At 39.3% G+C, this 15,646-nt stretch overlaps 1 protein-coding gene across 2 annotated transcripts in view; it reads left to right on the forward strand.

The window, feature by feature from the left end:
- The window catches only part of CLIP4 (CAP-Gly domain containing linker protein family member 4), a 65,474-nt gene extending 50,412 nt beyond the window's left edge, over positions 1–15,062 (forward strand). Inside the window, exons 11-17 of one of the 2 annotated variants that reach the window (XM_073338632.2) lie at positions 1,072–1,158; positions 4,910–5,050; positions 5,563–5,697; positions 7,845–7,968; positions 9,194–9,258; positions 10,460–10,532; positions 11,919–15,062. In XM_073338632.2, coding sequence (XP_073194733.1) covers positions 1,072–1,158; positions 4,910–5,050; positions 5,563–5,697; positions 7,845–7,968; positions 9,194–9,258; positions 10,460–10,532; positions 11,919–12,240 — 947 coding nt within the window. In that variant the 3' untranslated portion in view covers positions 12,241–15,062. The remainder of the gene's footprint in view (positions 1–1,071; positions 1,159–4,909; positions 5,051–5,562; positions 5,698–7,844; positions 7,969–9,193; positions 9,259–10,459; positions 10,533–11,918) is intronic. The other variant, XM_073338633.2, reaches the window with a different exon arrangement.
- The last annotated feature ends 584 nt before the right edge of the window (positions 15,063–15,646 follow it).

Consider the following 15,646-nt stretch of genomic DNA (forward strand, 5'->3'; position numbering starts at 1 on the left):
CTGAAATATAAAACACCTTAAAATAGAATACAGTAATAAATAATACCAAAATAATATATCATCTGGGCTAAGCCAATAAATATAATTAAATAAAAAGTCCACTTTGCCCTCATCACTAGTACCAGCAAAATTGTTCGGAAGGTTCTGTTCTCTTTGCCTAGCCTAGTGGCAGACAACCACTTATGAATACAAAATAGCTTGTCCATGAAGCATGTATTTAAGCAGCAATATTAGTTCATACATATGTTATTACATTGTTGCTATGTAGTGTAATAGGCTCTTTAATTAGATTAATATTGGCATATTCAATCCGTTTTCATAGGCTTGAAAACAAAAGTTATGAGGTTGAAACTCAGATTTGTATAAATACGTGCATACATTGAAATTATAGATTTAACAGTTGGTACTCTTATTCCAATAGTAAAAGCAAAAAAGTTTGGTTTTGAGTGTGTTTAAGGAAATCAGATGTTTGTGATTTTAAAGGATTTTTTTGTTCACTTGTGTTAACTCAGATTGCTTCAATATAAACATTTGGCAAGCAATTTGTTTATAATATCGCTTGATTGCTTTGGAGCGTTTTTTAAGTGTCAGTGGTTTAACATGATTGGTAAATTATTTTACAACTAGAAGTTTTATATAAAAATACTGTGGTTTTGTAGTACTTATATTTGAAGAATCCAACGCATTTTACGAGTACTAAATAAGCATCCTGGGCAGACCTTGGCCCCATTTCACAGATTGGTGAAGAGAGGGACGGGAGAGAGCACAGAGAAGTTGCGGCTTGCCAGTGGTCACAGAGGAAACTAGTATCAGTCAGGATTAGGACATTTTGCCAGTACTGTACCGTGTTCTGAATACTAGATATCATACCCTTCTGTAAAGATTACTAGTGTCTATAGTATGTATGTAGATTGAAATGATGGACTTGGAGGTATCATGGTTGGTTCAGGGGTCTACAAACCCAGTACTGTATCTGTTTGCATATGTGGTTTTTTTTGTAAAATTATTTATAGGTAATTGGCAGGGTATTTGTTGACCCTATTTGTTTTTTTGTCTTTTTTTGTCTCCTAGGCTTAGCTACATTAAAAAAAGATAGTAGTGCTGAATCCACCTTTTTGGCTACTGAAGAAGGAATGAAAACTATGCCTGGTAAAGAAGGTAACTAAATTCCCCTTGTTGATTCATTTTGAGCCAATTCTGGGAAGGGCAAAGGAAGTATCACGTCTCTTCCCTTCCCCTACCCCTCTTTATAGTTACTCAGATATGCTGCAAAAGCAGTGCTAATGTATACCTGCATTCTAGTTCCAAGCAGCCCTGTACACCAGTCCGCTAGGAGCAGGATTAATCTGAGTGGGACCAATGTGATGCCATTGTGAAAAAGGCTAATGCAGTCCAAGGATGAGTCAAGCGAGGTATTCCCAGTAGAGTTAGGGAAGAGTTATTACCATTATACAAGGCCCTGGTGAGACCTCATCTGGAATAGTGAGTGCAGTTCTGATCTCCCATGTTCAAGAAAGATGAATTCAAACTGGAACAGGTGCAGAGAAGGACTAGTAGGGTCATCAGTGGAATGGAGAACCTACCTTACGAGAAGAGACAAGGAGGTTGGCTTGTTAGGCGTAACAAAACAAAGGCTGAAGGGAGATATGATTCCTCTCTGTAAGTACACCAAGGGGATAACACTAGCAAGGGGAGGAGTTGTTTCAAGTAGAGGGCTGATACTGACACAAGAACAAATGGACATAAACTGGCAATCAGTAAGCTTAGGCTTAAAATTAAACAAAGGTTTCTAACCAGCAGAGGAGTGAAGTTCTGGAACAGTCTTTCAAAGGGAGTACTGGGGGCAAAAAAACTAACGTTTTCGGAGGCTGAGCTTGATAAGTTTGCTTACAATGGCATATGGCCCATTGTGACTGCTAGTAGCAAATATCTCCAGTTGCTTGAGATTGGACACTAGATGGGGAGTGTTCTGAGTTACTGCAGAGAATTCTCTCCCAGGTGTCTGGCTGTTGGCTCTTGCGCATATGCTTGGGATCTAATCGCCATATTGAGGGTTGGGAAGGATTTGAGTCGTCCCCGCCCCCCGGTCAGATTGTCAGAGACCTTGGGTTGGTTGGTTCATTTTTTTTTTTTTTGGTCTACCTCTGCAGTGTGGTGTCTGGGTCATTTGCTTGTTTGAACTAGAGTGAACGGTGGATTCTCTATAACTTGAACTCTTCAGATCAAGATTTGAGGCCTTCAGTAACTCAGTCAGAGGCTGTGGGCCTATTACTGGGGTGTGTGGGTGAGGCTGTGGCCTGTGATGTACATGAGGTCAGGCTAGATCATGATTAAGGCTGTGTGTCTGTCACGGAAGTCACGGATTCCGTGGGCCAGCTGCACTGGCCGCTGCTGGGGCAGTCTCGGGCCACTACCCCCCATGCCCCAGCAGCAGCAGTAGTTTGGGTGTGGGAGGGGGCTCAGCGTGGCAGGCACCACCCCCGCAGCTCCCACTGGCTGTTGTTCTCGGCCAATGGGAGCTGCAGAGTTGGACCTCGTGGCAGGAGCAGCGCACAGAGCCTCCCTGGCTTTCCCTCCCTCAAGGAGCTGCAGGGACATGCCGGCTGCTTCTGGGGAGCCATGCGGAGCTGAGTAGGGAGCCTGCCAGCCCCGCCAACCCTCACCCCCAGCACCAGCAGGAGTCCTGGGCTGCGCAGTGCCCCGTGGCCCCCTGGCTCAAATTTTAGTTGGGGGTATACAGTACAAGTCATGGACAGGTCACGGGCCATGAATTTTTGTTTACTGCCCGTGACCTGTCCATGACTTTTACTAAAAATAGCCATGACTAAACCGTAGCTTTAATCATGATGGTCCCTTCAGGTCTTAGTCTGAGTGATATGGTCCACTGCCAGGGCAGCATGGCATGGCAGATGCATGTATAACTCTGGAGCCCAGCCCCCTATGCCTGAGGTTCTGTCTAAGAAAACCACATCATGTTGCAGATCGTCTGTAGAACAACCTTTCTGTTGGTTTTGGTGGATCTTTTTCCCCTGTGTTCCTGCTGCTGGTTGCATGTATTCCAGTGGGAACTGTGTTCAACAAGTATCAGAATTTTGACCCTTTTATTACTTGTACGTTTGAGTGTTGAGTAACAAATTATAATGGTGTAACAGCATTTTTAGATTTGTCTTCTGTAATGTAATCATTTCAAAACCATGTTAAGTCTGTAAAAATATTATTTTTTCTTTTAAAATTGGAATCCAGTCTCTAATGATCTGTAGGTTTATAATTGGCTAGTGACTTCTGATGCTTCAGTTTTTGGGTGCTCAACCTGACAATGCAAAGGGGTCTGATTATCAGAGGGTGGATGCTCAGCACTTTATAAAAATCCAGCCCCCATCTAAGGTTTCACAACACGTATTCTATTACTATTTGCCTTTGAAGATTTTGAGTATATGCAATTATTTAAAACAAAACAGAAACCTACCCTTCATCTGACTGAGTATATTTTTTCTTGAGAAAAAAACATCCTTTTTTTTTTCCTCCCAAACGTTTCAGTTCATGAACAGTTACTAGTTTGAGACAGGGTTTCAAGATGTAGGAGCCTAACTTTAGGCATCCGTATTCCTAATGAGGCACCTAAATAATTGGCTTAATTTTCAAAAAGTGCTGAAAACCCAGCCACTTCTGACTTCAGTGGGAGGTGCTTGGTGCTCAGCACTTTCGAAAATTGGGCTACCTAATTGGGTGCCTAAATACGGACTTTAGGCATCCACCTTTTAAAATCTTGAGCTTTGAATGTTACCTTTGCACACTCAGAACCACTATTTTTATACTTTTTTAGGACTTACTATTTTTAGTTCATATTGAGACCGCCAGTATCTTAACTTCGGAGCCTTTGGTTTCTTGTACGCTTTCCTTAGGTACCCCATTCTTTAATCTGTGCTCTGGCTCTGGCTCTCAACAGTTGCACTTCATATTTTTTGACACCCCCGCTTCCCCAAGATAGAGAATTTAATTATATGAATACTGAATGTGTCCTAGCTCCAATCATCTCAAACACTGAATGAATAGAGCCTCACAACATTCCTGTGAGTCAGATAAGCAGTATTATCTCTAACTTCATAGATAGGAAAACTGAGGCACAAAGAGGGTAAAATTTTTCTTCACATTCAGTTGGTACATCTATACTTCGAGCTGGTGGGATCATTTCCAGCTTGAGGAGACATACCCATGCTAGCTCTGATCAAGCTAACATATTAAAAATAGTGTGTACCCTCAGTGTCAGGAGCTGCCCCGTGTATGATCAGAGCTAGCATGGGTATGCCTCCATGAGCTGGGAATTATATCTCCAGCTTGAGGTGTAGACATACCTGGTGTTTCTTTTGGGCAGAAAAGAAGAGCTGAAAAAGAGAGAGAGAGCTAAAAGAAAAAGTTAAAACCAGATAAATCTTATTAAATATGTTCACAAATGGGGATAAAAGTGATTTATCTCCCATTCTTATTTTATTTTAAGGATTTGAATATTAATACAGTATATAATGCATACATTAGGCGCTAGTTCACACACCATTACTCACCCACAAAAATGTCACTTTCCCTACTTCTCATCTGTTTAATAAACTGGATACTGAGTGTGAGGTGATGAGGGCTTATGTTACTAATCCTTCATTCGTTTAACAAATGTACACTAGAACGTTTACCAGCACATCAAGAAGTATTATAAAGATCTAAAAATAATCTACCGATGTGAAAATAAATGGCTAAAGTTCATGCTGTGAAGTATCAACTTTGCCTTTTAATTGGTTGCTCCCTTGCTTGCTTTGTAAATTAATGAGGTTCTTCTGTATCATGCATGCTCGTTTGATCTAGTTGACTTGTCCTTTCCTGCATACCATCTCTGGATAATTATTTGCATTACCTCTGTCAGCTTTCCTTGGATCCAGCAGTTCTTCCTCTTCTACTACCTCTTTAGAGAGCAAACAGAATCATCCCAAGAAATGGAACTCAACTAACAGCAATAAAAAGGCAGTGCCTAAAGTAGCTCCTACCTCAACTAAAAGCAGTGCGGGTACTGTATCTGTTGTATTATTAAAGAACACCTTCACAGGCTGGGAGTAGGGATGGCAGGTCAGTTAACTGTTTGGTCAAATATTCGTATAAATGTATTTGCTTTTACTTTGTCACTATTTGGGGTGATAACTTAAAGGAGGCACTTGTCAGATAGTTAGTCCTTAAATTTAAGTTTTGTATTTTTGTAACATTTTACTATTAGAAAATTTGCAGAAGAAGGTGCTGTTCTTAGTTTCACTTACAGATGAACTGCACTTCAGACTATTACTGCAACTTCTAACAACTAAGTAAACCTTAAATCCAGCATTTTTTAATTAGACTGAATACCCACTGAAGCAAAGGAATGTTTTCTCTAAGCAGCGTGTGTGGAACAGGACCTTTTGTTAAGAGCATATATGAATATTTGACCGGTCGGTTGGCTGACTCCCTGCTGAGCCATCATGATGTACGCCTCTTTTCATTTCAAAACTGCTGTTCTGCTTATTTCAGTTTTTCCCCTTCATTAAACAGGACTGAATAATGCTTCTCCGTCTACAAGAAAAAACCCTTTTGATGAAGGAGAAATTCAGCTTGGAGACAAAGTGTTAGTGGTAGGGCAGAGAACTGGCACTGTTAGATTCTATGGGACAACAAAGTTTGCACCAGGTATTTTATCTGTTCTTAAACTACACTGTAGAATCAGCGAAATGTCCTAGGAACAATATAAATGTTTGGAGCTTAATATTTAAAATAGAAATCCAGCAATTTAAGTGTTTTATCTCAATTTCACTTCATTATAATGGAATATTTGACTTTGACATGGAGCTGCCTAGCGAAATGGAGAAGATGGTACTTTAAATTGTGACTGTCACTTGACATTGCAGTCTTTAGTATTCTTACTATACTTTCTGACATTCATTTTCTTAAGGCTGCACACCTTTTTTCCCCCTGGGCTTTTATATGCCGCTGTTTTTGACCACATTGATGTCTTGCGTTACTGACGCTCTGCTAGAACATTTAGTGCTCTTCCCTTTTTAGATGTGTCATGGTGGTATATTGAGTTTTTGTTTGAATTCAGTTACTTGTCAGGACCGTTTTTTGTATTTTTATGCCCAATGAGGAGTTACCGATAACTAGAGAACTTAGGTGCTGGAAATTCCCCCCAGTATTATATAGTTAGGTGTTTTCAGATGGAGGTGGGTTGTTCTGAAGCCATAGGAACTATAACTTTTGAAAATGTATCCTTTCCAGCCAGGTTATTCTTACGCTTTCCTGTCATTTTTGAGCTCTTTCATAATCCAAACCTCTGCCTAGAACATAGCCATAAGATTGATGCAAAGAAGGTTCAATTACGCAATGTCTGCACTTAGGGTAACTGGTATATTTGTACCTCCCCTAGTTTAAATGGAGGCCCTCTTGCTTGAGATTTAAAGTGGCAATACTCTGTCTTGACACTTGGTGATATCAATATTTTTAAAAAATTGCTTAAGATAAAATGTCAGAATGAACCATCAGCAGGCACAAGCCACATTCATCATCTCAAGAAATATGTTAGGGTAAGCAATCCCCATTTAAGATGTCATTATTCTTTAACTTGACAGACTAATATAGATTCGATAGAACTTAATGGAAAAGCCAAAAGAGTCTGTTAACCTCAAATGATTATGTTCCTGTATTTAACTTGTATTGGGTGAATGGATTTCCTGACTAGCTGAGTGGTCACCATGTAAGGTGTGTTTTTTTTTTTTTTTTTTTTTAAAGAAAACATCACCATTGCAACTCTTCGCCTTTGAAACAGCCATATTTAAAATGGCAAAAAGTAGGCAACGATACAGAACGCTGCTTTCTGAGCAATTGGCAAAAACTTGATTTTTCTCTCCCTGTTTATTTTTGGTGGCAATGCAGATCTTTTTCAAATAGTTTTGTGTCACCTGCCTTTGGTGGACAGGAAAGAAGGAACTTTTGACATACTGATCCCTTGTGAATCATAGGTCACTGTTCTTATTTCTTCAGCTGATAATTAGTATTGCTCTTAAACCTATAGCACCAAATTACTTGTATTTAATTTTGAGTCTTTTGGGGCTGGACAGCATAAGGATTGCTAATAGGATACAGAATTTCTCACCTTTACATAATTAGCTGACACTTTTCACAGGTCGGTAGTGATCAAACTTATTACCATCTGATGGCTGTTCAGTAGCCTGTGTGAAATGAATTGCTGGCCAGTCCTAGTTCCTTATACACTTGTATTTGCATCACAAAATCTGCCTTGCAATTGGTAATAATTACTTCTGATTTTAGAGAGGGAAAAGGACTGAATGAGCATTGAGTGACATTCGAATCTTAGTAGTGGTCATTTGAGCTCAGGATTAAGGCATAAGTGCAGAGGAATGGCCAGTACAGCTTTGTCAATCTGCTGCTTTCAGCAGCCTTAAATTCACTTAAATAAGATGCAAAGCTTTTTTTCTTTTCTGTTTGTATCTAAATAGGCCATTTTTCTTAAAATAGGTTTAAAAGTTTTGAGTAATCAACAGTATTTCTAGGGCTATTTTTAATATAGCACTCGTATCTCAGTGTATTTTAATATAATTTAGTTAACTGTTCTTATTTTTCTTCTGTATTTTGGTGGTGGCATACATTTTGATTTGACTTAATGAGATCACTTCTGGGTAAGGGAAAACCTGTCCTGGGTTTGGTTATGTATAAATTAGTCATATGCGCAACAATTTGAGCATCTGTTAACTATTCCAAGTACAAAATTTTAATGTTACCCCGGGTAAAAGTAATATTGAAATTCCAAATCCCAACTGTAGGCTTTTGGTGTGGCATTGAACTGAACAAACCTCAGGGCAAGAATGATGGTTCAGTTGGAGGGGTCCAGTACTTCAGTTGTCTCCCCAGATATGGCATATTTGCCCCACCAACCAGAGTGCAGAGGTGAGTAATGATATCGTTTTATGTCTGTCACAAAACGTTTTCTCACTTCCTCTCCAACGGGAAACAAAATTCTGAACGAACCAAAGAGGAAAAACAATTATTCCTGCTGCTGGGGAGGTAGTAGATCCCCTTGGCTCTGAGACTAGCTTATTGAAAGAGCACTAGTATGTCACATCACCAGTGCTACATAAACAGGAAGCATACCCAGGTGGCTGTTCCAGCAACCTCACAAATTTAAAAACATTTCATTCCATCCCATTGCCTCTGTATCTAAGTGATTAAATTTAAGGACATAACTAATTAAGTAGGTGCTTTTGAAAGTTCTCATTTTAGGGCCAAATCCTGATACTGTGAGCAGAATTCAAATACAAGGATTCTGCCTGTGGATGCTACATAGCTTCCTGGTGGGTATAGATCTCTCAAACTGCAAACAGGAGCCAGAACACCCACACAGTTGGATCGCAGCCACTACCATTGGGCTTGGGGGAAGGAATACCAGAGATAAACCTGTGCTCTCTAGCCATGTGTGCTTGTGACCAGTGGATGAGCACAATGCCTGTGTCTAGTTACCACGACTGACATACCCATTCTCTTCTCCACTTCCCCTTTTTCTTCTCTTCCAGTCTTCTAGTATGGCAGACCATCACAGTGCGATGCCACACAGCATAACAAGATGATATACAGTTTCCCCCTTTCTACTGTTGAGTTATAGCACGCAGAGGAATCAGCTCTCTATCTGTAGCCTTTAGATATATGTGTGTGTGTGTATATATATATATATAGCATTTCTGTTGCTGCATATGCTCTCAGGCAAACTTTCATCCTGCACCTCAGTAAGACTTAAGATGTCTCCTCTGAGTTTTCTTGATCTTGAGCATACTGTACCTATTTCTGTATCCTTAGATACACACGTACAATTTTATAATACTAGCTGTCTGTTGACAAAAGACTTTCTGTAGTTATGTATACAAGGCAGAGGTAAGGCCTCTGTGGGACTCTGAACTCTGCATTTACTGACTTGTGGGCAACTAAAAGCTCAATCTATTTGGGATTGAAAATTTAACCAGCATGGTGGGGAGGATTCAACTCTAAATTAATCCAACATATTAAGTCTTTTGAAAAACCTTGCAACGGCTCTTCAGACAAAATAGCCCAGCAATATATTTCTTAAAGTTGAAATTGAACAATTTTAATTTGTGAGACTTAACCTATTATCTCACTTTAGATTAACAGGTTCCTTAGACTCCCTCACAGAAGTTTCATCAGGTAAAATGAATCATCCTTTCCCAGGTAAGAGTCTGCGATGTGGGTCTGGATTTGTTTGGATAGCCTGTAGAACATTTCGAGAAATTGCAGCTTCCTGGACATGCCACCCAGGTTCTTTGAATGGCCAAAGCAAAACAGACTTTTAGAGCAACCCAGATGCCCCAAGATGCATTGCTACTTGACTTCTCCCTCCTTTACAAAGCAGCCAGCAGTCACTGTCTGCAAGCAGGATTGGAGTTAGGAGACTGATATGGTATCAGTTCCTTCAGTTGCAGAAATGGAGGAAATAATTGCCTCGGGTGTCGGAATGCAACCCATCAATCCAGTGAATAAAAGTGAATTCACTTCCTTGAACAGTTCCTTTGATCCCTATTGATATATACTGGGGTTTTTGCTTGTACTTAAACAAAACAAAACCCCCCCCCCCCCCCCCAACCCTGGCTTCAGAATGGACTTACTGCAATAAATGGATATTTCCCCCTTTGTCTACTGTTGACTTAAAAAGATGTTTTGTAAAGCTCTGTGTACTCTTTATGCACTCAGTTTTATTATATAAAATACAAGGCATTTTGGCCCATCGGATAGGGTTCTAGGCTGGGACTCAAGAGCCAGGAGTTATTTTCCTGTCATGGCCCCGGACCTGCTGTGTGCCCTTGAGCAAGTGAACTTCCCCTCTTTCTGCATCTGTTTAAGCTGTAAGCAATTTGGGGCAGGAACTGTGCCTTAATATGTATTTTTACAGTGCTTGGTACGATAGGGCCCTGTGCTCAATTGCTACCATAGTACTCTTTTTACTGATGATGATTAAAGTTCTTGCCCAAAATTTTACCATCTAATACAAAAAGAAAACAAAACAGAGGGCAGTGGTTCAGACACAGAAGGGATTGTTGAGGAGATCAGAATAGGGATGATTCACAGATAATTTGGGTTTGATACAAGAGCTAGTGAATTATTTTGGCATTTTTTTCAAGGATGTTTGTTTCAAATTTTTGATTTATTTATTTTTACCTACCCCTTGTTCCTCTTCCTCCTCAAAATTCTTGAAGATTTTTTTGTTCTTATGGAATTTTTCACAACAAAATACTTACCATTTCCCAAGCACCTGTAGTTAGGTGTGGTGGGGAGGGTACTTAGCAAATGAGATGGGAGCAAAGCAAGTGGTTGTGCAAGTTTTATTTTTAAATCAAGCAGCTTAGTCACCTTATTTATTCACTTTCTCATGTAGGTTTTAGACGAAGTTTAAGTACAACTTCTGCATCTTCACAGAAGGAGATAAACAGGAAAAACTCCTTTGTCAAGTGAGTGTTTGTTTAAATATGTAGTAACTGTGCAAAACTGGCAAGCTGTAGTTTAGAATCACAGGAAGAAAGCTCAGAACTTTCTTCTCTTGACATGTGCATGTAATTGCACTGAATGGTGTGGGTTCCTTTTGATTCACATGTGTAATTTCCATTAATGCACAGGACCAGTTCTTGCAGTCTTCTTTCAGACAAAACTCCCACAGAGTTCTGGCTGAGAGGGAACGACTGCAGGACCAGTCTAGGAGAAGTGAGCCACTTTTGCTTGTCCTTGGATCTCGTGCCACCAAAATAGAACAGGGAGTGAAATTTTCAACTGTGAACTCTTCCAACTCCAGTTGACAAACTATAGCTTAAAAGAAATATATCTATCATGGAAAAAAATTGCATTCTGTCCTGTTTCTGAGGTGGCTTTTCACATTTTTTGCTTGTCTTGTTACTTTGCTTCAAATATACCATGTTAATCTAATCTGATCTGATATTTTAAAAATGAAATCTATTTTCTCCTTGGCTGTATATAATTAGATTAATTGACACTTAGATTATGGATTTTTGCAGTGGGTTTTATTATCTTTCATTGTATGAGTCTCCCAGCATCTAAATGAAAATGATCTATTTCTCATGTAGAGGTATAAATGCAGAGTGGGCTGTCATTTTGCACATTTGATCACGTCGCTTTTGTTGAAACAGTTTTCAGGGAGTTTCAGCACTTAAGTCCTAGTTCTGCATTGCAAAGCGCTATGGCCCTGTACCACTTAAATTCATTGGACAGAGCCAAATTTCTCAGTGTATTAACTATTTGTTCAGTTTTTGCACACTGAGCTTTCTGATCTCTGTTGCCATATTATACTTAGACTTACATAAGGAAAAAAGAATATGGGAACATTTCCGTTTGAGAAGGAGAATTCTCTTCAGGTACGGTACCTCACTGGATTCAGTGGAGAATTTGTGTTCTGTTCGAGTAGTTCATTCATTATTCCAAGTGTTTTACACAATTCAATATTAATGTGTTTCTATCGCCAGCATGTGCTATAACCCAGTTTTGACCTGTTAATACTGGCTGGCCCTGCTGTGTCACAACTTGATTTGGCTTAACCTGTTCATAAGCACAGCAAGTTGTTTATGCCGCTCTCTGTTAGTGATACGATTGTCTACTATAAAGAAAAGGTTGATCTTAACATATTGAAAATCAGTTCCCCTTTCACTTAGCTGATGTTATGATGTGCTGGTTCTATTTGTAAATAACCACATACACATCCTACTACTGACATAGTCTATTAAAAAGGTAAATTAAAATGCCTTTCAGAAACAGTGCACAATATAATCGTAGGAAAAAAATGCCCTTGTGTGCTCACTGAAAGAAGCCCAATTTCTTTCTCTAACTAGATCTAGAAGCTCGCTGCTGCGGCGTAGTTGGAGCAACACCACTACGACTAACACGGAGGGATCTGTGAAACTACATGAGGGGTCTCAGGTCCTTCTGACCAGCTCTAATGAGATGGGCACAATTAGGTACATTGGCCCTGCTGACTTTGCACCTGGAATATGGCTTGGACTTGAACTCAGAAGTGCCAAGGGAAAGAATGATGGATCTGTGGGTGACAAGCGCTACTTCACCTGTAAGACAAACCATGGAGTCTTAGTTCGGCCTAGTAGAGTAACCTATCGTGGGATTAATGGAGCAAAACTTGTGGATGATATTTGTTGAACCAGAATGCTTACAACCTGTGCATCAAGCGCGAGTGCAATGATCTATAAGCATTAAACCACATCCAATAACCCCAACATCATCTGCACGGAATGCTGACTTAAATTTTATCTGAACTATGAAACCTGCTTTTTTTGGTAATCTCTCTCTCTAGGCTCTAACCACCTCAAAGTCATATTCAGGAGTGGAAATCATATACTCCTATTTGGACACAGTCCCTGCCTGTGAGTTTCTTGTAAAAGCATTCTGGGTTTGATACTGCATTATTTGAATAATGTCCCACTCCCAGAAGGCCAGTATATTTGACATTCTTTTAAGTTGCTTTGTGATTCAAAGTATTTGGAAGATTTTCTTCCCTGTACTAATGAACTGATAAATCATGCTGCTGCCTTTTCATAACAAAGGAGATTGTTAAATGAGACACATTAGTCTATGCAGTATTGGTCCCAGGATATTAGAGACAAGGGTGAATGCCTGAATATATCTTTTATTGGACCAACTTCTGTTGGTGAGGGAAACAAGCTTTTGAGTATGCAGAGCTCTTTTTTTTTTCTTCTTCTTCTTCTCAGACCTGAAGAAGAACGCTGTATAGCGTGAAAGGTATTCCTCCTCCACCTTGTTTCTCACATTAGTCTGTTTACTAGACACTTTGTCCATCTCCCTGTGAGCTAGTAGTAATAAGCAGGAGAAATGACTTTTTTTTTTTCAAATCAGTTGTGAAACAATTAAGAATTTTATCATTCAGAAAAAAAACCCATCCCCAAAAAACGGTAATTGGAAGAATTTGCTGCTACAGTGCTATGCCTGTGAACAGCATAAATGAAACAGAAAAAAGACTGTAAAAAGCACAAATACACTGTTTCCGGTTTGCACTTTTCTCTGTGTGGATTTGTAAAAAGACAGCCGCATGCACTTTTCAAAATATAATGCACTTTCATCTCTCTCCTTGGGAGAGCTTTCCCCCACTGTTTGAAGATGTTCTTTTGTTTGCTGTTGTTGCAGGCTACAAGCATCATGTTCCAATGCTTATAGAACTTAGGTGGCACCACACATAGATATTGGTGACCTTATTACGTATGGTCTGCCGGAGGTACAATGCAGTATATATATGTTTTTTAAGCAAAGGTTTTTACTTTGCATTTGATATATTTCTTCATTGTCCTTCAGAGCACAGTTTCTTCTTTGCTACATTTGCCATTTATAAAATTCGTAAATTGCCTGTGAATCTTCTTAGATGTAGCATGGTAACACTTATTTAGATGCAACATGATTTATCTCAGTCTTTTAAAATAAACGCAGTGCTTTCAGAATTTTCCATGTACATCTTGAACAGCTAAAATGCAGAACATGTTTAGCATGTATTAACAATACCTTTCTTAGTGCAAGTATACAGGTTTCAGAATATCTCACAGTAAAATGGTTTGCCACTTCTGAATGAGCTGTTTCACTTAGTTGAGAAGTGTACAGCGCTTTAAATTACATTTGTAGTATCCTGTTTTTAGACTGACTTTGTGCAGCTTTTACAATGTATTTTAAATATGGCTATTTTTTCTGGGCTATTAAAAAAGGCTGCATAGTGTATTCTCATCTATGGAAGTTTTTAACTGAAGACAAAAATTGTAAATTTTGAATGTACACATTTTATTGTAAACTGTCTAAATTATAGCTTTGTATTTGAAGTTAGCAAGGTTCTGAACATCTGTATCTTCCATGTTTTATATCTATAGATATCTTTTTTCTATAATTAACAATATTCACTGATCCTTGATCTATTAATACCCATTCTTTTAAAGATAATTTGCTTTTGGGGGGAGTGTGTCACAAAACGATTGTCCTTTTTTTCCCCTTACAAATTATGTAAATAGAACAGGGAAATGGCAGCTCTAATATATAAACAGGTTTTATATCTTCATGTAGTTTATCATAATGCTGTATGGTATAGAATTGCAAGCTGGTAAACAAAGTGTATACAACTGGTCTTGTTTTTCTCCTCCCCCAATTTTGGGTAGTGCAATGTCTGTAATAACTTTAGGGCCTAGGCCACTGCTGAGACCAGAGACATTCCTGCTTTTTAATTCAAGATCTGCCTTAACCTGCCTGAGCACACTTATCTGTCCACTCTTTTCATGGCTAATGAGGATAATGCTCTTTGCACAGCTGAACTATGGCACCTGAGGTAAAGGCACAGCTACTCCTGGTTCCCACTGTTGGAGGGCCTTGCTTTCCTGTTCTTTATGCCAAAAATGATCAGCAGTGGTGATAGTTAACCTTGACACTGCAGTGAGATTAAAGAACAGTGATGACAGGAAGACTGAGATCGAACCTGGCTCTGTGATTTTTAGGCATGTCACGTTCCCTGTCTTGCTCTAGTTCCCAGGCTCTACAATCAGGGGATGATGTTTAACCTTTTCTAAAGCAATAGGTGATCTTCAGCCAAGGCTCTCAAGATCTTCCAATATGACCTTGGGTGAGTCATTTAACCTCACTATCTGTTTGGCTTGTATAGCTTTTTCCACAGCTCATTGATGACTGAGATTGAACCTGGCTCTGATTTTGTCAGTCCTGTTGCCATTAGAAAAGAAACACCATGAACTTTAAAACACATTTACTTTGCTAAATAGCCACTGCAGCTCATCTGAAAGGAGATTAACAGGACTTGCTCTTATTTTTAGGTAGGAGTTGAAATATTATATGAAATTACTTCTACAGCTTAGTGATGTAATAGTTCGCCTCAGACTACAGGCCAGGTGTGATGTCCTGCAAAGGAATTGATGATGAGATAATTATTGCAAAGATTTCAATATATAACCCAACAGCTGGAATTAGTCAGTCATTTTATTTATCTTCATGCCTTTTGATTCACTACACTTGTTTACAATACAAGTACACTATTCAATACAAAATACTCAATGACCATATATTATGTTTTTAATATCCCTGAAGTGCATAGGCCCTTCCTTTATACATAATGTTGCATAAGCTGCTGTACCTGTGATAGACAGTCGAATGAAGCATTGTTACAGACCAGAAAAGCTGGATGCAGATACTTTCCTTTGGGGAATATGGGGTAGGCAACATGTGATGTCTTTACAGGGATAAAAGGATTTTTATACGATTAGTTTTTCAAGGTTCTTTTACCAAGATGATGGTGGCAGCTCTAGGGCCCAGTTTGCAAAATTAAACTCTTCTTAACGTACAATCGACTAGTCCTGGCGTGCATTGTAGAAAGAGACCACAGAGGCTTCTGTGACAATGCACCACCTGTGCCCAGACGCAGCAAGGGAAGCAGGTGCTGCTACAGTTGGATGCGCCACTTGACTGGTTCATTACAGGCTGAAAACATCACCATTTTTAAACTGAAGACAGCTACCTTCAAGTAACCCTACCCATGAGCTCCGTGCCAGTC

Source organism: Lepidochelys kempii, chromosome 3 (assembly GCF_965140285.1).
Source record: "Lepidochelys kempii isolate rLepKem1 chromosome 3, rLepKem1.hap1, whole genome shotgun sequence".
Classification (NCBI taxonomy): domain Eukaryota; kingdom Metazoa; phylum Chordata; order Testudines; family Cheloniidae; genus Lepidochelys; species Lepidochelys kempii.